Source organism: Neodiprion fabricii, chromosome 6 (genome assembly GCF_021155785.1).
Source record: "Neodiprion fabricii isolate iyNeoFabr1 chromosome 6, iyNeoFabr1.1, whole genome shotgun sequence".
In the NCBI taxonomy this organism is placed as follows: Eukaryota; Metazoa; Arthropoda; class Insecta; order Hymenoptera; family Diprionidae; genus Neodiprion; species Neodiprion fabricii.
Window position 1 is genome coordinate 5,790,471 of NC_060244.1, and position 21,140 is coordinate 5,811,610.

Consider the following 21,140-nt stretch of genomic DNA (forward strand, 5'->3'; position numbering starts at 1 on the left):
CCCTCGTGTAACGAAACATGGTTCCATCTATCTATCTATCCCAATGTCTTGTTACAGGACACAGCGGGGTCAACCAGCTAGGAGGAGTCTTTGTCGGAGGTCGACCTCTACCGGACTCAACGAGGCAAAAGATTGTCGAATTGGCGCATTCGGGTGCGAGGCCGTGTGACATCTCGCGAATACTTCAAGTGAGCAACGGATGCGTCTCAAAGATCCTTGGCAGGTTGGTTGAAATACTGCACACACGCACACACACACACACACAATCGAATAACCACGCGCTGCGCTAAAAATCGACATAATTATAATTTAGAAAAAGGCTTCTGATTTTTCACTCTCTCTTCTTCTTCTTCTTCTTTTCTTTTTTTTTCCTCCTTTACTAATCAACGGAGCATAGGCAATGAAATGTACGCATCTTTAACCGCGATATTTTTCGTCAAAGAAACTCCCCTCTTTTTACCCGTCAGTTTTGCGGGTTCGCCGATGCGACTGTAATTAGGTTTTCCGCTTGACCTTGTCGATGCGGAGACAAGCTGCTCTCGCCTTTTCCAACTTGTGTACCAGCTCGAGTATTTTTTTCCACGAAGCTGTGAGAGTTCGAGGTGAAAAATAGAGAGGAAAAACCGTTCCGACTGTAACGATATGAGAAAAAAAAAAAAAACACCAAAATAGCAGAAAAAATGAAAATCTTCCGCGTACACGCGAAAATCTTGATACCTTCATCGTTCGCTTCGTCCTCGTTACCTCCGACCTCGAAACCGTTGGCCACAACCTGGCTCAGCACTGCCACGAAGTCACGGCCCGGGTTAATCCACCGGTATCAAGTAGATTAGCTCTGTTCGTAGTCGGACAAACGATTCCGCCCGTGGTTCCGAGATTCGGGGGGTTCGGAGGTCGGAGGCTGGTTATATCCGCGAGGTCGAAGAGGAGATAATCCTGTGCCGTGGAAAATCAGTAGACAAAGTAAATTAAAGGGAGGGGAAAAAGACGAAGAGAAAGTTACGGGGAATTCGGGAGCAACGCGCGTTATACGCGCGCACTAGATTCACAGACTCTATCTCCGTCTACTAAATTGTACCGAAAATTCTTATTGTTGCAGGTACTATGAGACGGGCTCGATAAGACCGCGTGCAATCGGCGGTAGTAAACCGCGAGTGGCCACCGCTGAAGTTGTCAGCAAGATTTCCCTCTACAAGCGGGAGTGTCCCTCGATTTTCGCATGGGAAATCAGGGACCGTTTGCTCCAGGAAGGCGTCTGTACCAACGACAATATACCCAGCGTGAGTACGATTGCATTGTTCGAACAATACCGCGCGTCGGCGTCGAGGAAACGCCGATAAGGGGGTGAAATTTTTTCGTCGGCGAACCTTGACGCCTTGGCGAATCCGCGTTTCGTTGAAGTTATTCACGTGTGAGACAACCTCTCCGACGTGACGTCCCGCTCGAAGGGGGAAGGTAAAAATTGATCCTGCCTCCGGTCGCGTCTCAAGGTCTGTCGTAGGCTCGGAACGTTAACGGCGAGGCGGCGGCTGCCGGCGGGTGATGAGAAAGGCGAAGAGAGAGCGGATCCGGACGGAGGAGAGACCAAGAGAGAATGAAGGCAGAGGAGGGCTGCGAGAAGAATAAAAGTGTCCGTGACTCGCGAACCGGCCGTTGCCATGGTTATTTGCATGCGTCCAATAAACGGTGGCTAAGGGGCTCTCGCCCGCTCCCTTCCGCCATGATGGCGTGGGTGGTGATGGGGTGAAGGACGGGCGAACGGGGCGAAGAAAGAGGGTCGCTAAACTCCCCCTGCAGCCGCCCTCCCGTAATGGCTTCGAAGGAGCTCCGAGGAGCGAGGAGTTAAAAAACGGAAGAAGCGCGGCGCGGGGTGTTCCAGAGGGAGGGATGGTCGCGAGGTTTCTATCCGTTGGAATCTAGATTACGGGAATACGAGGTTGTACCTACGAGAGATGCGAGACGAAGGGGGGGGATCAAGTAGCAAAAAAACTCACGCTGTGCACCGGTCACAATTAACGACGAAGTGTAAATTCCTTTTGACGTAGTTTCGAAACCGTTGTTACGAGCATGGTTCTGGCTCAGGTCTGGAAGTTCGACCCGAATGTCACAGGCGATTTCGCAAAATACATCTTATTTTCGATTAATATACCGATATCGGGTTTCCTCGCGATCGTTGGCCTCCAGGCTGTAATGATCCGCTAAGTATACGCGAGCCGGCCTCTTGAGTTGCCTAAGAAGCCGCTAGATTACACGATATACAATTCTTTGTTCAAAGCTGAAATTCACCTTAACGTCAATATTGTTGAGAAATAATATCGTTACGTAGAAGAGTTACGTACGTCGGGCTTTCTAGTTCGCGGTAACGAGACCGATCCTTCAATTCATTCGGATTCTTATTTGTTTTTTACCTTTTTTTTTTATAATTATTCGAAAATTCTCCCCCTATCTTTCTCTCTCTCCGTCACCTTATACACAGTCGATATTTTTCCTGATGGAAAAAACCACGAAGGAAGTGGCTGATTGGAGATAATCGTGAATTCGGTCTGATAGCGAATCTGCACACGTGAATAGGTACGGGGTTCAAGTCGAGGGGTTCCTGCGGGATGCGATATTAAATATAAAATTTTATAAGAGGCTGCGGTGGGCGGAGGGGGGAAAAAGGGGGGTGACAAGGTGGTAAAAACAGCGAAAAATCAGGGGAGAGAATCTGGGTAACTCGGGGTAGGTATAAGGTATACAGGAGGACAGGCACCTGCAGCGTTGCTGCTGCTGCTGCTGCTGCTGCTGCTGCGAAGCGTATCCAATTTGATGGCATTACAATAACGGGGGTAATGTCTGAGAATAATGAAATTTCCCCCAATCACGAGGACTCGCTCGGAATACGTTTCCCGAGCGCTCACCTCATCCTTCTCCTTTCCTTCCTCCCTCTCTCCCTTTCTCCTTTCGTCTCTCCCCCCTCCCTCCCTCCCTCTCTCTCTCTGGCTTCCGGCACTATTGCCGAAGCCTCCATTGTCTACGCGACATGATCGCAGAGTGTGTACAGATCGCTTTGGAATTATCTCGATTAGCCGATCTATTTCTAAATCGAGTTTTAGTCCTCCATATACACGGAAAAAAATGTAATGCAGATTTTACATCTAAATGTACACGAATTATGGTATATCCACGTACAAGCATAACGTAACTCTTACCGTTGGTTCCTTGACTCTTATTATCGGATTTGTAAAAATCCTGCCACAAATTGCTGCAGCACCAAAAAATGTAAAATCTACAATATATTTCTTTCCCTGTAGCTTCTGACGTATTTCATCTCGCGCATATCTTACCGCCTTTCTCAATTTTTACGTTCCAACGACTGCAGCATATACAGCTGGAAACAGGCATGCGTACAGTGTTTTCCAATCAGTTCTGAGACTCGCCCCGAAATTCGTTTATTTCTCCGCACCCTTCAACCTCTCGATCGTGCCTTTTCTTCTCGTCGTACTTCTCGCCCCGCATAACCTGCGCGCTCTTTCCACTGTATCATCACGCAATTTTCTAGCGAAAATTTGAATCCAGTGACGCGGGCAGATCGCTCGCGCCGGGTGTTGCCGCCGGCATCAGGAAAGCGGGGCGGCACGGCGGGGTTACGTTCGTCCAGCTCGCCGTTCTGGTACCCGGATTTGAATCTGGCACCAGGCGGTGGAGCCGAACCGTTATTGGTTTAACCGCGTCACTGATTCTGGCTTAAATCCAGCGGCTCTCATTCCTTTTTCCGTGCCCAAACTCCCGTCGACACTTCGCCAGGCAAATCCCGCGGTATTATTATATAATATCCAGATGTTTGAAGGCGGGCTGCTGCATTTGAAGAAAACAGAAACAGGCGGAGATAAATTTAGCATCGCCAAGTGTGTTCGTAATTCGATATACCTGTACATTCCTCTTATATATACTTCTGTATTACTGTATTTAGAAAATATGGTCGCGGTATAAATATATTAAATATGTAAAATAAAACTTATTTCATTCGACTCTAACGTCATACCTATAATAGGTATAACACTTTACACACAGCTATGTAATTATTTTCGCAGAGATGCGTTATCGGCGAAAAAAAGACGTTTAATATTACCCGCTTGTCATTCTCTACGAGAATATTATCGATTTATAAGAGAGAAGCAAAAAAAAAACGTTTCAAAATTGAAATACGAGTATAACGACGCTTTTCCAACGGTGTAAGTTTGATCGACGATTTCCGAACGTTTAAACCGCGTTCCGGTACAAATTCCAGGGAGCACCGCTGTTCGGGAAGATTACAGTTGTCCAAGCGAACCTCGGTGTGCAGGCGTGATGTTTCATGTCAATAATGTCCCGGGACACCGGGAAGGGAAACTGAGGGGGAGGGGGAGCGGAACGCGGGTTCCGCGTGGGCGGCATTTCGACGCAGCGCGGACACTGCGTAAATTAATCGTCTCCCGACACCCCCGGCAAACCCGTCCCCGTCCTCTTCCTCTTCCTCTTCCTCGCGAATTGTTTAACTGAGTGGGATCCGTGCGTGCCGCTGGACTGCGTTACGAGGTCCTCGGCCGGGCCGCGTTCCGCACCCTCGAACAACTGCGGAGGCATGTAACGCACGCCCTCGGCTCGTGTTCTACACGTTCGAGATTGTCGCCAGTGTCCGGTACCCGGGTAAGCGATGGGTGAAGGGGTGAAGGGACGAAGGACGGCAAAAACGATTTAAACGGTTTGACGCGCCCCGCGCGATTCGACCGCAACTCCGATTCCTCCGACAGTGCTGCCCACGTTTTACGCCGCGCTCCTCCGTGATGTATTAGCAATAGGGATGAAACTCGCCGGACCGTCCGAATCGAAAGTTCGGAGAGGAGAGAAAAGTGGTTGAAAAATGTTCAGATCTGCGATAATGACGGTGAAAGCGAATCGAAACACATCGACTGTTACGTGTAGGTAATAGATGTGGATTTTAACAAATGCGAATGACACGAGCTGCAATAATAAGGTTAAACGCGTAACTTGAGAAACGATTTTTTGTAATTAGAACGTTCGGAGTGATTGAATTCTCGTGTTTATCAGCCGATTCTAACGATTTTAGATACAGATCTCCAGAGATTGCTTGAAATTTTGTTTTATACAAATCTGTAAGTTGTCACCAGACTGGATAAGAAATATATATTTGTACAAGTACGGTACAACAGATTTTTGTCAATATATTGTTTTACATATTTCCGCCTCACGTGTATTCCTGCAACGTTATGCAGACAATCTGTGAGGACATTGTCGGCAAGCGAAATAAGTCAAAAAACATCAAAATCGGATCAAAGACACGGAAGTTGAATAATTTCGGACGTTCTAATTATAAAACCTCTCGACAAATTGTCGACATCTAAGCTTGCGTTTTGGGAATCCTCTCAGATTAATTTCTCTAGCGTAAAACAGAGATGTTGTTTCCATAGTTCGTATTACGATTCGCTGTATCATTCGTGCAGCTGATACCATAGTATATTTTCCGAACAGTTTTTCCTCTCTTCCCAACTTTTGATTCGGACGGTCCCCGGCCGATTCATCCTTAACTACACTACACGTACATTCGCATCGCGGTTTATCTCGACACCGTTCGAACCCCGAGTTGTTTGTCCCGCGCTATACGTTCAATTACGTATTCCATCCGCGTGCTCCAGGGGCGTCAAACACACTCGCAGTATAATCGTGGGATTAGATTCAATTCTTGTCAAACGATAGAACGATTGAACCTCTTTTATCATTCCTTTCTTTTTTCCGCTCTCGAAAGAAACACTTGCATTTGTAACGTTTCTCTCCCTCGCAGACGCCCGCAACGGAACAGTTGCACGCTTTAACAATCGTCGTTTCCACGCAGGTGTGGAGAACTATCGAAGGTGAAAGTCGGCGTTTGCAACGGCGAAGTGGGAAAATAATAAAGCGCAAGTCTCGAGCGTATTTCTTGACCGCAAAAGTGGGACGAGGCGCGTCGTTCGAGTATCATAAATCAGGGGAAAGGGGCGTATAGCCCCCTATATACGCTATACCTGGTCTACTACGACTCGTTGCCTTAGAGACAAAGAGAGATTTTCTCGCTCGCGGATATATCTGAGCAACCGAATATATTTAGCGGGGCTCGATTTGTGAGGGTGAGTTTCGGGGTGACAAAGCTCGGCCGGGAAAAATACATAATGCAGAAGCCGGACGTCTACGCGCGACACCCTCTGACTCGGACCAAGTCACCGAGAAGCGCAGAGAGAGTGAGAGAGAGAGAGAGAGAAAGAGAGTCAACGCGGGAGGCAGAGCCGAGAGAAGAGAAGAGTTGATACTCTCTCCCTCTCTCCCCCTCGAAACCCGCGAGGCTCCCTCGTCGATCGTTCTTCGTATCGTAACGGGGGTGCATTGATTTACGCAGGGTGAAACCGTTCGCTGTTTTGCCATAAGAAAAAATCCTACCACCTTCCCCTCATACGGCACAGAGAACGATTCACTCTACTCACGTGGAGAGTTTGCGCCGTTTTCAACCGTACGTTTGAACCGGATATCCGACATTTTTTAAATTATCATTTTTTTTTTTTTTAGACACCATCTTCAGACTCTTTATCGTAAGATTCGCATCTCCGAGAGCTTTGTCGCAGTGAATAATTACCAGGTCTGAGAACGGACGTAAAATGCAGGAAGGAACGAATGAACCGTATAATCCAATGGAATTAGTTAGAGCGTAAGATTTTCGAACCCTTAGTCCGCAGGGATTTCCAAATCGAGAATAATCGCCGCAGGTTCTCTCTTAACATTTATCTGGCACCTTGGGGCCGTTCTTAAACGTTTCTGTGATGTAAAAATTTTTTTTACCATCTTGAAATTAAAAATTATTGTTGCTGTTTTTTCTATCTTGTAAAAGAGACTTGAGTAAATACCCAAAAAAAATAAAAAATAAAAATCAAGTCAGAATATAAAATTGCTTCGGTGCTTGACCCCAAGGTGCCAGCTAAAGGTTAAGAAACCAAACCACTTCGACAATACCGATGCCAAAAAAGCTCCTTTTTTCACCGATCGAAAGTTTCGCGCAATATCGGTGTATACGATAATAATATGAAATAATTACAGGATAAATAAATGAAGAAGCAAGGTAAAATTCCAGGATCCGATCGCCACATAAAAGAAGAACGCTCGAGCGATTAAACGGTCGAGTATGTAAGAAACGGTGATAGACGAAGGGAGACAGGCGGTAGATCGTACAAAAACGGGCGGGTGGCTCGCCGTCCGAGAATCGAAACCTGCGGAGGACTCGAGGGCCGAAAGATCTCTCGGAACGATAAACCGCGTTGTTATCCACACGCGGAGGCAAGATGGCGAGCTGCTGTCCGAGCGGGTAACGTCAAAGTCGCTCGAAAGCACTTCGAGCGGGCTGCAACCCTACACCGGTCATCGGGTTCACGGTGCGTGTATGGTTACGCACACGCGGAGCCGACGCGACGGGGCCCGACGGGGCCCGACGTCAGAAAAATGGGTCCGGGGCCCGGTGCGGACTCTCCGAGTTGGACGGCTCATTGTCAGCGGCTCGTTTAACGCGATTTCACCGAGCCGAAGGGACACCCGCGATCCACTTTACCTCTCTTATTATTATTGTTATTATTTTTGTCGTTGTTGTCGTTCTTGTTGTTATTATTATTTTAACCAACTATCAAACGTATCGACTTACGCCCCACGTCGCTGCAGCCTTTTCTGACCCACGCAACGCCGCTGAAGTTTCTCTCCGTAATCAAGCCCGAGCTGCTTTGCCCCTCCTCTCTTATCTAGTAGCTACCATCTCAATTCGTTTCTGGGAACTCCGGTTCACGCAGACCGATTCCTCGAAGTTTCACGAGACATCGCATTATTTTCTCACCTCCTGATGTTGATCGTTTTACCGATTATGTAATCAATATATGTACTCTTCATCTTTAATTTCTCAAAAATGATCGATGAAAATCGTTCAGTTTTAAATCAAGTTACGCGGATCGTCAGAATTATACCGTGATGCGAATTCGCGTGTGAGCAATCGAAGGGTTGACAGTTTGTTCTGCAATTAAAAAAAAAAAAAACATCGTACCGCCCCAGAGTCGCGTCCGTATCATCCATATCACAGCAACTCAGCTTTCGAAAGCTCGAGCCCCATCAAGTATCGGTTCTGCCGACCTATAGCTGGTAGATAAAGAAGCGGACGGTGCAGAAAAGCGTAAGTGCGAGTGAGCGTGTCGGATGAGTTGAGTGTACCAGTTATTGACCCTGTCCCAATTGCTGACCTTTTTTCATTGTATCTGTTCGATCGTTGGTTACGAAATTACCAAAAAATAAATTCGTAGTGTCTAACCTTCCAGCAATTGGCATCGGCCGTCGAGAAATTCACAGTTTTCGCCGTCAATTTATAATTTTGGAAAATAAAAGGGTCAATAATCGGCACGCTTACCTTACGGAATCGGAGGAAGACCTTTGTTACGAAATATTTTTCGCCTTTCTATCAATCCACGCCGCGAACCCGACGTAGGTGGACTTGAATTGTGCAGCAGCAGCCATTCAGCCAGCGAGGCAATATCGCGCGACGCGTGGCGCGTTTCCCCCGCTTTTTACTTCCCCGGCTTGACCCCCTGGGGTGCTTTCGTTAAATACTCTTAGCGATGTTCCCCCGTCTATGCAAGTGTGCGTTCGGAGGGTACGTAGCCGTAGGATAACCGAGAGTGAGAGAGCCAGCTGGCAACGGATTTAAATCCGCGATTATACACCCCCGGCATCGTATCTCCTCGCCCTTTCACCGCTCTCTATCTCCCTCGCTCTGTGTTTAAATTGCGAATACCGCGCGTTCCTCGCGTTCTATTTAAATCTAATTTGTATCCCGTGAAGTTCGGTTCAACCAGTGGTGAACGACTCTTTACCAGCAGCTATGCCGGCACGAGGTTTACGTTTCGCGGTCACTGCGGAACCGGCATCGCGATGATCTTGAAACACTTTTCATTTTTTTTGTTTTTAGTGTTTCACCCGTGACCTCTCGATTTTTTTTTATACTCACTTTTGGCCGCTACCAAAGCGGCTGCGTTTCTCCGTCGCGACGAAACAGGAACTTCGTTATTACGACGCCTTACTTTATACACATAATAAAACGATATCTCTCCGGGGTGCAATTTACACATGAAGTGGCGGCGAGGGAGAATTAAAAGCCTATAATGTAACTGTTGGGGTGACAAAGTTCAGGTTATAATGAACACGAAGACAATAAAGTACAGTTATATAGATAAATGGAAGTTGAAAGTATGATTACATCGAAATGAGAGTAATCGAATATATGTTGAAACTCCTTGAATTACAGAAAAAATAAAGTGAACAAAATAAAGAATAAACGAACATCGAAACAGTCTGAAAAAACACCACCACAACTTAATATTGTAGGGGGAGAATAGAATAGGACGAAACTCACGTCGTATCGTTCGCTACAATCCTACACGCGGATCGTGGCGGGAAGAGAAATGGCGGGGTGAGATTGAGTCGTCGTCGTCCGGGTCGCGGTCTGCAGCCGATGCCCGAATTTTTAACCCGGATGGATTTCCCACGCCGAGGCCAAGTCCTGGCGATACTTCACTCGAGCGTCACGAGCCGGGGTGACACGCGGGTCGGTTGCAGGAGCGGCGGCGAGAGGGAAGCTTTGCAAGTCGCGTGCCGCGTGCTTCGGATCCGCGTAACGAGTGTAATTGCCGGTGATTACCGGAAAATTGCCATTTTGCCCTCTCCCTCCCCTCTAATTCATCGACTTTTTTCCCGCAAATTTGTGCACGTCGTTGAGGTCCTCCGTCGAACGCAAGTTTGAATTTGATGATCGGAATTGGAAAAAACGAACCTGCGGGAATTAAGGTGGATTGGATTTGAGAAAAATTACGAAGGTTCTTGGACCGAAATTGATAATTTTACACAGTTTTATCTCACAAACTGTTGCGTTCTTGAGCTACGAAAATGTCTTGAGGGATTTAGAAATGGAAAACAGTGGAATTGTATGGAAAAGTTTGGATATCGATGATTTGTTTTGCGTCGCTTCGAAATTTAAAAAAATTCAGTACGATCGTTTGATCACTGAAGCAGAATTTATTCTTTTTTACCAACATTCGATTCGATACTGCTATTAATTTATTGATCGTAATTATCAACAACATCGGCGAAATGTAGAATCTACTATTTTACGATACAAGAATGATATAATAAGATAAGCGAATTACAGTGAATTTGTAGGAAAAAGTCTTCCGAATAAAACGAGTCGTGATATCGAACGAATCTATCAGACTTTCAACAAACGAATCCTCGATATCTACAGTATTACTCTACAACCTAAACATCTTCAACCATTTTCCATTTTCCCTAGAAATTTTCGTAGCTTACGAGGAACTGCGCCAAGTGTAGGACTATCTCGATTGACGTCGAACCCGCCTCCTGTATAAAAGAACAATTACCTGCGCACAGAAAGCCCGATTCAATAAACTGAAAAGCGGCCAACCCACCGCTTGATCCGGCGACTGAAATTGGCCGCAGAAAATTACAGTTTACATGGTAAAGGTTTTGCGAGGTGAGCAATATACAGCGGTGGCTAAAAATTCGGGGGGTTTTTGATTATTTGGTTAGGCGATGGGGTGCCGATCACCTAGCCTGCAATTTCCTCGGGCGCTTACCGCGGGTAGTCGAAATCGTTGTCGAGGTCGGGGTCGGGGGCTGGCTAATGACAGGTTGCAGACCCGAAACCCGGGATCCCGGTGCCTGCAAGCCTGCGAGTCGAGGGCGAGACACGTGCTCCTGCTATCATTCGCACCCCCATTGCGATCTGATTCCGATCGGGAACGATTCCGTCCCGTTCCCGTTCTCCCGCACGCCGCGTCGTTCGTCAAGGGCTTTATAAGCCGTGACCGTGATCGTAATTCGCGATTCGTTATGCCACCTCACCCTCCGTTCAAATCCTCTCTCGTTCTCTCTCGATTTCTTTCCCGCACGATTCCTCCCATCCCTGGATTATGTCATATTTAAACGCGTGCCGCGTGTTATCCACGCCTCCGCGACTTGAATAAATTTCAAGAAACACGTCCGAGTCTCTCGCGAAGTTTCGAAGTTGCGATCGTATTTCTTGTACAGCGCGCATCGTCTGAATAGTTTATCATTTTTATCGCGCGAACAACGACGACGAAGGACACGGATTTTAGCCTATAGTCCAGAGACCAAGAAAAACGAGAAAAAGCAAGTAACGACACGGCTGAAAAGTTGACGAAAAAAAGAAAAAAAAACATCGTAGCAATTACTCCCGAAGCGCGCGTCATCGTCGTGACTGCAGAAACAGCGTGGATCAACGGAGAATTGCACGGAGTGTACAAGTCGGAACTCGGCTGAGATTACACGCAATACGTGTGAGGAATGGAACGGGGCTGCAGATACACCGCGGCTGGGGGATGCTGCTGCTTATCCGATCCCCGCGCGGCAACCGGAAGTCGGTGAATGGCGAGCCCTTACGCCGTGCATGCGCCCCGTCACAGCGCGTGTTTCCGCCCGCCTCTTCCTCCGGGCTTTCTGCTATTACCCCGGCAGAGCGGGGAGAGAGAGACAATATTATGACGTCTCTATCCGGCTCTCCGGCTCTCCGGCTCTCCGACGCCCCTATCGCTGCTTTTCCTTTTGCCACTTCGCACTTACCACTTCACGCTTCATGCTAATTTTATTGATCGAGCCTACGAGGCCCTGGAGACACCGGGGTGCGGGTACCGCGACTTATTATTCGCAGCCAAAACGCGGGGCGACGAGGGGGCTGATACGCTTTTCATTTGCTGCAGCGCTGATATTCGAGGACGGACGTTTCGGCGAAACTTACGGAAATCGGTAAACGCGTGCAGCTTCGGAATTCACTTTTTCTCTCTAACGTTGAAGCTTAACTTTGTAACAAAGTTGAACGGCTACGTGTATGTGGAAGAAAGATCTCCTGGAAAGCTTGGCGAAAGCTCGAGGTTCGCAAGCGTGTTATCTTTGCGTATCACCGCGATTCCGGGGAGTTTAAACTTCGCTTTACGCCCTCTGAACCCAGAGTTCAGGATTCGAGATTTGGCTTGACGTGAAATGTAAACAGTCAACGGTAAAGGCTCGCTAATGTCAACTGTCCTCACGAGTTAACCCTTCGAGTTACACGTTATTGTGTGATGTGTATAATAAGATTCTTTTGTTTTTTGGAGTCGCTGATTACGAATATGAAATCAGGTTAAAAAAAAGTCAAGACGGTGGATCCAATATTGTGGACGAAAATTTCAAACGTGATCGAATACGGTCAAAAAACTCTATGCAAAGGTCTTCGGAGTCGCTGATTGGATTCGCCGTACTGAATTTTCAAAATCTGATTTCAGATTCGTAATCAACGACTCCGAAAACTTATAATTTATGTAAAAGATGTATAAGTGTGAAGGGGTAACTTTCTCGAAAATGAATTATTCCTTCAATTTTCACGATTTTTTCAATCAATTTGTTTCTAACAATAATAATTTACGTTATAAGGCAACAATTACTCTCAAGAATTGAAAACCTATTAGTATACTATCGCAAATGTTGAAAATAGAAACAAAAATGTTTTCACAGTTCTCTAAACAAGCAGAAAATGGATGTAAAATAGGTGGTAAGAATACTTACCACTCTGACTCGAAGGGTTGAGGAGCGTCGCCGCAGCACGAGTTCCGGCCCAGCTTGACATGTAATTCCACGCACAGCTGAGGGATCCTTGCGGCTAGCGGTGTTTACAATTTCCTCATCATTCACGGGCATTGAGGTGATCCAATTGCGCGACAAAGCGTCGGATCCGGCGGCACAGGGGCGGCAATAAAGCGGCAATGAATCGCGACGATCGCTTCGATTCAATTCGTGAATCCCAAGTGCCGGGGCAGCGCAAACACACGAAAGACTCTAGAGTCCGGAGTCTAGGGTCTGAGCCAAGGCAGCCGGATCGGCGCGCTAGAGCGACCTAATGGGATGAAAAAAGGCGGAAAGGAGAAAAAAAGGAACGAACTGACGTGGATCTCGACTCGGCGAGTGACGTCGAGTGCCGCGCGTGCATTCGTTCGTTCTTTCGTTTGTCACCCGGTGATTGACGGCAGTGACAAATAAGCCCTTTGTACAGGGACTCTGGCTGCCGGTCCCTTCGTCCCTGTTCCTGCCATTCTCGCACACATACCTGCACTTTCGGTTCCTGCGCGTGGTCCAGCTTTCCCTAATTGTCCGCATGCCCGTATTTATATCGACGCGTAGAGAGGGACGCGGTTCGGTTCGTTAAACAGCTACGCAAAGTATAGTGTCAAAACACTCGAAGACTCCCTGGATCGTCTCAAGTGATTTCGAGTTGTGGTAAAAGTCTCTTCGATTCCTGTAACCGATAATACACGTGGTTTCAATGATTATTCTATTCGAAATTGGATAGGTTGTAATTACCGTAAGTGCAAAATAAAATGGGTCGCTATGTCGAATATGCAAAGACGCGAAAATCTGTTTCTTGTACAACGTACTTGAAAATGTAGAAAGACAAAATGTGAAAATGTCGAAACGTAGACGGATCGAAGTAACGAAAACGAAAACATAGAATCGCTGGAATGAATCTAAAGAACATACCAATCCGAAACATAGTGTGAAATTTGACAATTCTATATTTTTGCTTCTTTGCTTCGACCCAATTTCCATGCAGTTTGTATTTCTATGAAATGGACATTCGCGTTTTTCGAAATCCGGTATTGCGACCCTTCTCTTCTCTAATCCTTATACGCTATTAGCTACGCCCATGAATTTACTCCCATCGAGTTATATAATTCTGACAAAAGGTGCGTTGTACAGAAACATCGAGGCACGAGTAGCGGCATAAAAAATATCTAGAACCTAGGAATAATTCGAATTCGATTTTCCGTACCGCACTCACAGCACGAGCCGGATGTTGCGGATACCGAGAGGGTGAAAACGTGGCCGGGGTTCAGGGCTGTCGAGTCGCATCAACGCCGTGGGCCGGTGACACCGCGACGCCTCGGCGTCGGGTCGTCGGGGCGCCGGGACGCCAGGACAGCGTCGTCAAGGAGCCCTCGAGAGCCGCGACGCAGGCGGAGCCGAAGGATAACGCGGCTTGCCGTCTCTCCTGACCAATTTTAGATGTAATCCAGAGCTTGCCTGACTCCCGGACACCTGGGGGGTCAATCACGTGACGCTGCAGAATCCTGACCGCGGAGACTGCGCCTAGGAAAAATAAGGAAAAAAGATTAGAAGGAAATAATAGGACGAGTAGAGGACGGACCGGGGAAGATGAAACTTTTCAAACTATCAGACGCGGAAATAAGGAGCCGAAGGAACGCGGAAGCGCTTAGCTCTCGAGCTTTTAGAATTATTTCCTACGTAGAACCGCGTCTCGCGATTCGTATGAATTACCGATCAGAGACGCGGCTGTGCACGAGCAGCAGCTTCGCGCGGTGAATGCTCACCTAACGAAAAGTACTTTGGAAGTGGAAAGATTTGATCCCTTAATGCCGGAGTGACAATTTCTCTTCGTTTTTTTTTCTTCAATTTTTCAGCGGATCTTGATTAAATCTGTGCACAGAAAAGAAACATTCGCAGATTGGAAAGATTGTCTCTCTTTTTTTCTTTCGTCTCGAAAATCTAAAACCCTGTAGCAATTAGTCGGTTATGATTCTTGTGGAAGAAGAAAAAAATATATTTTTGCAATCGTTTGAATATTGAATAAAAATACTGTAAAATTTAAGTCTACAAAACGTTAAATTTTATACTCTGGGATGCAGTTTGCCTCACTCATATTTTACACGTCAGTTCCAATTCCGTAATAACAAATAAAGTTAAGAATAAACTCACCGACCGAAAACAAATTTTTCTCCGAAAACCGCGAAATTGTCGAAACGCGTAGTATCTGTACATATAACAGGTATACTAAGTAAATTGCCTCGGAACCGGGAAAACTCTTTTTCACCGATATTAAAACGTACCAACACACAACGGCACCTGGCGAAGGGTTTTATTACCTTGGTACATACGCAATTTGCAATATACACGGAGTGACGCGAGAAGATTTGAGCCGCAGGCCGTCGCAGTCTGCCGTAGAGTGTGAGATGTACGCTGTGAGAATATGCATTGGCTTGAAAATCCCCGCAAGTCCCCGACGTACTGCGACAGGAAATGCAGTGTATCCGTAAAAGTCCCCTGGTGCGGTTCGACGGCTGCAATATGTGCCTGCGAATAAAGCGAAAGAGTCACCGAATCCCCCCCAGCAAAGCGAGAATAACGTGTTTCTTTTTAATTACCATACGCGTTGCGTTTCATCCACGCGTGCTAATGCCCGTAATAAACCCCAGGAGACGTTTATCAATCGGCAAACATCGTCCCAAGGTTGGCGTCTCAGCGAATAAGGCTGAGTGCCTGCGGGGCATGTAACGATTTCAACTTTCCACCAATTTTTTTAAAAATTTATTTTTTTCTCAACAATAATAAAATAATAATAAAATTATGTACAATGAAATTAGATCTAATCCTCATTTTTTCTCCTCTCCCGCTCCGCTACAGGTATCGTCTATCAACAGAGTGCTGAGGAACCTCGCTGCCCAGAAGGAACAGACCCAGCAACACCAGCAGCAGCAGCAGAGCGTCGGCGTCGGCGTTGGCGTGGGAGCCGGAAGTCCCGCCGAAAGCGTCTACGACAAGCTCAGGCTACTAAACGGCCAGGCGACCGGCTGGCCGAGACCTAATCCTTGGTAAGTAGTCACGGTACCGGTAGCGTCAGACGGGCGAAACAGCTTTGAACGGTTCGCACAGTTCTACGTTGATTGATTGGCATATGCAATTATAGCAACTATTTAAAGATTATCAAATCGTTTCCGATTTGTCATTCAAACTTTGCGAAGTAATTATTTTCCAAGGCCTTTTTTTCTCCACAATGCAAATGTTCAGTATCTGTTTCCGAAGTAATCGAATGCGCTAAAAAAAAAAATATTCAGACCTCGCGATCTTCAAGTCCATCGATTTCAGGTACCCTTCCGGTCCCGGGAGTCCGTTTCCGTCCTTGCAGCCGAGCCTGAGTCCAAGTCACTGTTCAGCGCTGCCGCCAGACACGGCGGACATTCTGCACGCGAAAAAGGGTGAGTGCGGATTATACAAATCATTTTGCGGATAGAACGGATTGATTTCAATTGAACAATGACCGAAGGTGCAAGGGGTATAACGTGCTGCACGATTCGTCGGGTGAAAAGTGTGGAATAATTTCTACTACGCGTGGGTGTGCGTGCCGTGTAGTCGGGCGCGTGCACATGGCGGAGCTTTTGGAATATAATTGTAATTTGGTGGGCACGGCGACCGCGTTTCCCCAGTTTCCCGTTCCCTTTGCCGGTGCTGGGGCACATCAAACGCGGAACTCCTTTGGGGGGAATTTTTTTCCCCCTCCTCCGTTCTCTCTCTCTCTCTCTCTCTTTCTCTCTATCCCGCACCAACAAACCGGGGGAGGGGGGGTCTGTCACGGACAGTGGCGGTGGTTATTAACGCGCGGTTAGCCACCGCGCTTCATCCCCACGCGTTCAGAACCAGAGAGGCCGAACGCAATCCCGAAAATCGTGGTCAAAATTAATACTGGAATCGAGGTGATAACGCGCGATAAATTCGTGCTCCCGTATAAACAGTGGCGAATTGACCCGAAGAATTTTTTGTTTTTGTTTTTTTTATTTTTGCGTTATCGCGAATTCTAGTGCAAATGTTCAGAGCTTGATGTTCGAAACGACGCTAGGTAAATAATACAGAGTTTAGCGATGCGGAGAAAAGCCCTGCGCGTAGATTCGAATGAAACTTCCGCCCGTCTGCATCCGACGAGGGAATATCGCCTGGAGGTTGAGGGGGCGAGTAAAGTGGTATGGGGGCAATCAAATATGGCAACAGTTTCGACCGCTCAGAAGCACGTGAGCCCTCGGGGGGGGATTTATCAGCGGTGTTTGAGATCGGGTGCGGCGGCGCGGTGAGCGGGATCGTTTTATAGGATAACCAGAAGCCGGTGTTCCGCAGCTTTGCCGTAGGAGTTTGTGAATTCGGGGTGGGTGGCGTACCCGCTGCACACTCGGAAAGCTCGAGTGCCCGGGGCGTCGAGTCGTCGTCGCCGTCGTCGTCGTTGTTGTTTCGGGGTCAAAGAAACCCCGGCGAAACAGATTATCCCGCAATCATAGCCGCGGCTACACCGATAACTTTGAACGTTTGATTGCCCTTTCACGTTGGCGAACTGCATCGCAGTTGGAAAACGCACGGATCGCAATCTTCGCTTCTATTTTATTAATCCCAGCTGGTATCGCACGCGCGTAGACGCAACGTGCCTCGGTGGATCGCAATCAAGATTACCGGTACCCTCTGGCATTGCGATGCATCGCGTCGAGACGGAAGGCACCGGCCTTAACCGGAGTGCAGGAACTGGACCGAGAAGACGAAGCAGAAGAAGAAGAATAATATGGCTGACAATGGAGGCGCGTTGTCGGAGGGTGCAGCGGGAACAGCGAAATTTTTCTCGGCCTGCGGAGGAGAAAGGGGAGAGTTTCCGTTGTGCGATCATAACGGCGAACGCGAGGCGTACTTTTTCGTACCTACATCAACGAGATGTGCTCAACTATTGTTTTCCACCTTCGAGACTCCGGCGGAAAGTCTGTGCAGCAACGACGAAAAATAAAACAAAAAGAAACTTATTCCTAGGTCGCGGAAGCCGGAGTCTCGATGACGCGGTGGACGCATCCGGTCGACTTCTCATCATTCCCGCGAACGTTCGTCTGTCGATACGAACATGCGGCTTCAGCCTCGGATAAGAATGGAAACAAAAGACTGACGCCCTTGTTCGTAAACACCGACACGTCCTGCCTGTTCCGACTGCTTTTTTAATTATTTCTGATGAAAATGCGACGGGAGATCTCGCGAAAGGGTCGTCGATGACGGTCTCAGTCTACGTGCAACGATACGCGGCGATGGATTTTTTCAACGGTTTCACTCGACTCTCGATCAATGATATCTATATACCTACTGGTTTTTCGATGCTAATATCAATAGAGAATCGAAATTTCCGAGACATTCGATGAAAGCGATGGACAGTCACGGAATTCGAACCTCTGCAATAAGTGCGAAGCCAAAGAACGCCAGCGAAACTTGTACGTATAAGCCGGGGAATAAATTATCGAGTCGATTGTTCGACGCATACCGGATCTATGAATTAGCCTCGCTTCAAGAACGCGTTGACAAACCAGACAGACGTGTGCGGAGGTGAAGGTGGGCGCGGAGATCTTATCGGTATACATACTCGATAGAGTCCGGTTGTGGACACAGACGCTGTGATAAAAACGTATAACCTCATAGACAAAGAGAAGGCGAAGCGAATCGACGGAGCGAGGGCCCGACTGGCCCAACTGGCCGGAGGTAGAACGGACCCCCGACTAGCGGTGGGTAACCCGAGACGTGGCGGTAGGTCGGAAGATTGAGGCCCGAGATAAATGTTAACGCGCGACGATCGCCGAGTGACGGGGTGACCGACGATGACGACGACGACGAGTGACGCGAACCGACGGCCCACCGACCCGCGAATCAGGGGAGAAACGGAGAACATCGAACGGGGACCGGGGAAAAAATTGAAGAAAAAATAAAAGGAACCAAGAAAAAGATATCGAAGAACGGCGAGCTGAGAGGAACAAGATCCACTCGATCGATGCGTCGTGGGAGCCGGCCGAGCGTCGTCCGATAAACTGGAACTGCTCGCCGAGGGTTGTGCGGGTATTATTTTACACCTCTGCGTCGTCGGCGAAAGAATTAACCTCCTGTGACGATCGGAGAGTCGAATGAGGATCAAGCCGCGTGAGAGACGAAGATCCGAGTTATATCGTTGGTGTAAACAGTTCCTTTACGCGTTACGCGATAACTTCGCACTGCGTAACTCGCAGGATCGATGAATCAGTCGTGCGATTAGACTGTCGAGGAGGGGACTCGAGCAAGCCTCTCGGCATCTCTTATGACGTTTGCAAGGCAGGCGCGGTGTGGATCGAAGATTCGATCGGCGAATATGCATCCTCGCGTGTGGAACGAGCGGATAGGCAAAGAATAATGGCGGAAAAAGCGTCGAGTCATTGTCAATGAAACCTTGAACCTTCGTTCGGATGTCTAAAGCGTTACGCGCACAGTAAAGGTACGCGTGACTAGCTACTCTCGAAGCTGATTGTGAGTTACGGTGTTTGACAGGCTTACATACTATTAGAAGTAATTCCGTGGGTGTGATGCGTATCGATTGGCATTACCAAGCGAATAAGCAGCCCGTTCACCCTTCGCCCTGCAGCGGTAAATCGCAGGGCGACGGGGACGGGGATAAGTATGAGAAAAGACACCGCACCCTAAACCTGCGGCGAAACTCTTTGTCGCGTATCGCCCCACAGCGTCGCAAAACAGCTATCCGTTATAGGTAAGCGGAATGATCCGTGATAGGTGGAACGTCGAAGCGGAAGCAAAACGCCTCGAGGACGCGAGGCGTCGTATTTTTATACATATATACACGCATGCATAATATTCATACGCGAACGGATCAGCAAAGCGGAACGAATTTGAAAAAAAAAAAAAGAAATAACATCATTGCTTTTGCCACTCGGTGAATTTAATTGAAACTACAAAGGTGGAAAGCTGCGAAACGGGCCGCGCCGAATGCGGTCGCATTCTTGGCCGCACATTGAACACAACGTGATGGTTTTAAAGAGCCGGATTATTCCGACCCGCCCCCGACATCCACCCATTCCCGTGAATCCCTCCGCCGGGAGTGCCGAATGCCAAATCCCTCATTGGCGGTTTTCCCGAATTTCAGCCTCAAATAAACGCCCGCGGTGCCAGACTCTGATGCTGACCGCAAAGCGCGAACGCCGAGCTTTGAAGTTTGCGTTGCGCGTTTTGTTTCCACGGATTTCCCGAATTCGTTGAAATTTCTCCACCACGCACGCCCTGCAGGAATTCGACTTGTGTACGTTCCGTTTGTACGCACGGCCTATCGCGGCGGTTTTCAACTCCGTTCGAGAAAATTAACCGACCGAGATTTCTCCTGCTGTCGGAGAAAACTTTTCACTTGTTTGACAGGAATAGTAGGCATTTTATTTTTTTTTACAAAGTTACCTAACGCCGTAGAATGATTTACAAAATGTAACTTACTTATTTTGACGCGTCGATAATCCTATCTCTAGTGAAATAATGAGATCTAGTAAAATCAGCGCGACCAAATCATTGGTGCAGGTAAAAACTTGATTCCGAGGTTTTTCATAACACGTCGAAATTTTTGTAAAAATCAAATGACACTAGCCTCAGTTTTTTGACGAGTCTGCTACGCAGATCTGATCTTGCAATTGCAACGAAATCCTTCGACTCGTGTTAATAACAAACTTTTTCGTAGAAACTACTAAAATACTTCTGTTTCAGGCGTAAAATAATTCAGGTAATTATTATATCGATCTCTTAAACTCACTCATGACGGCGTTGCTTTGTCCGTCAAAACCGAACATTTTAATGAACTAACGACGAGTAAGAACATTTGAAAAAAATACTGATTTTCGGAACGCTCTGCGAGGACTATAAAAGTTTAGTACACTGTCCGGAATTACGAATACCGTAACTTTCGTCAAATCCCTCTCAAGTTTCCTCCTCGGGCTTTTGACTGCAACAACCCTCCACCGCATCAACGCAAGTATATTTCTCACGCGACGTAATTCCCGAGGAGACCCTTGCACACCTACCAAAGTCGTAGGTATGCATGTAGATGTATAAAAAGGACTCCCACGATCGGATCGTTGATTAAGACGGTACGAGCGGAGCTCTGTTGGCCTGCGAAACTCATTGTTCGACTTTGGCGAGCGTATATTGTATTCTCCGTACACACGGATGCGACTGCGTATAGTTGCACGCGTATGATATCGACGAGTTATTTGCGCGTACGACGTGTAGGTAGGCATGCGATTGTGCTCCGCGTATAACAGGCGGCACACAGAGTCGTCCGTTCGCCCCGTGGATGCGAATAAGGCCCGATGGCTTCTGCCTTCGCTCGACGGGCTACAACAGAGCTTGAGCAAGGAAGGGGTAAAGAGGGCAAATTGAGA

At 47.6% G+C, this 21,140-nt stretch overlaps 1 protein-coding gene across 4 annotated transcripts in view; it reads left to right on the forward strand.

Annotated features, from left to right (window-relative positions):
* The window catches only part of LOC124185488 (paired box protein Pax-6-like), a 65,837-nt gene that overhangs the window by 24,457 nt on the left and 20,240 nt on the right, over positions 1 to 21,140 (forward strand). For all 4 annotated transcript variants that reach the window (XR_006871406.1, XM_046576321.1, XM_046576320.1 and 1 more), the window contains 4 exons: positions 58 to 223; positions 1,100 to 1,280; positions 15,577 to 15,764; positions 16,039 to 16,148. Coding sequence is in view for 3 of the 4 variants with exons in the window: in XM_046576321.1 (XP_046432277.1) it covers positions 58 to 223; positions 1,100 to 1,280; positions 15,577 to 15,764; positions 16,039 to 16,148 (645 nt within the window). In the remaining variant the exon portion in view is untranslated. The remainder of the gene's footprint in view (positions 1 to 57; positions 224 to 1,099; positions 1,281 to 15,576; positions 15,765 to 16,038; positions 16,149 to 21,140) is intronic.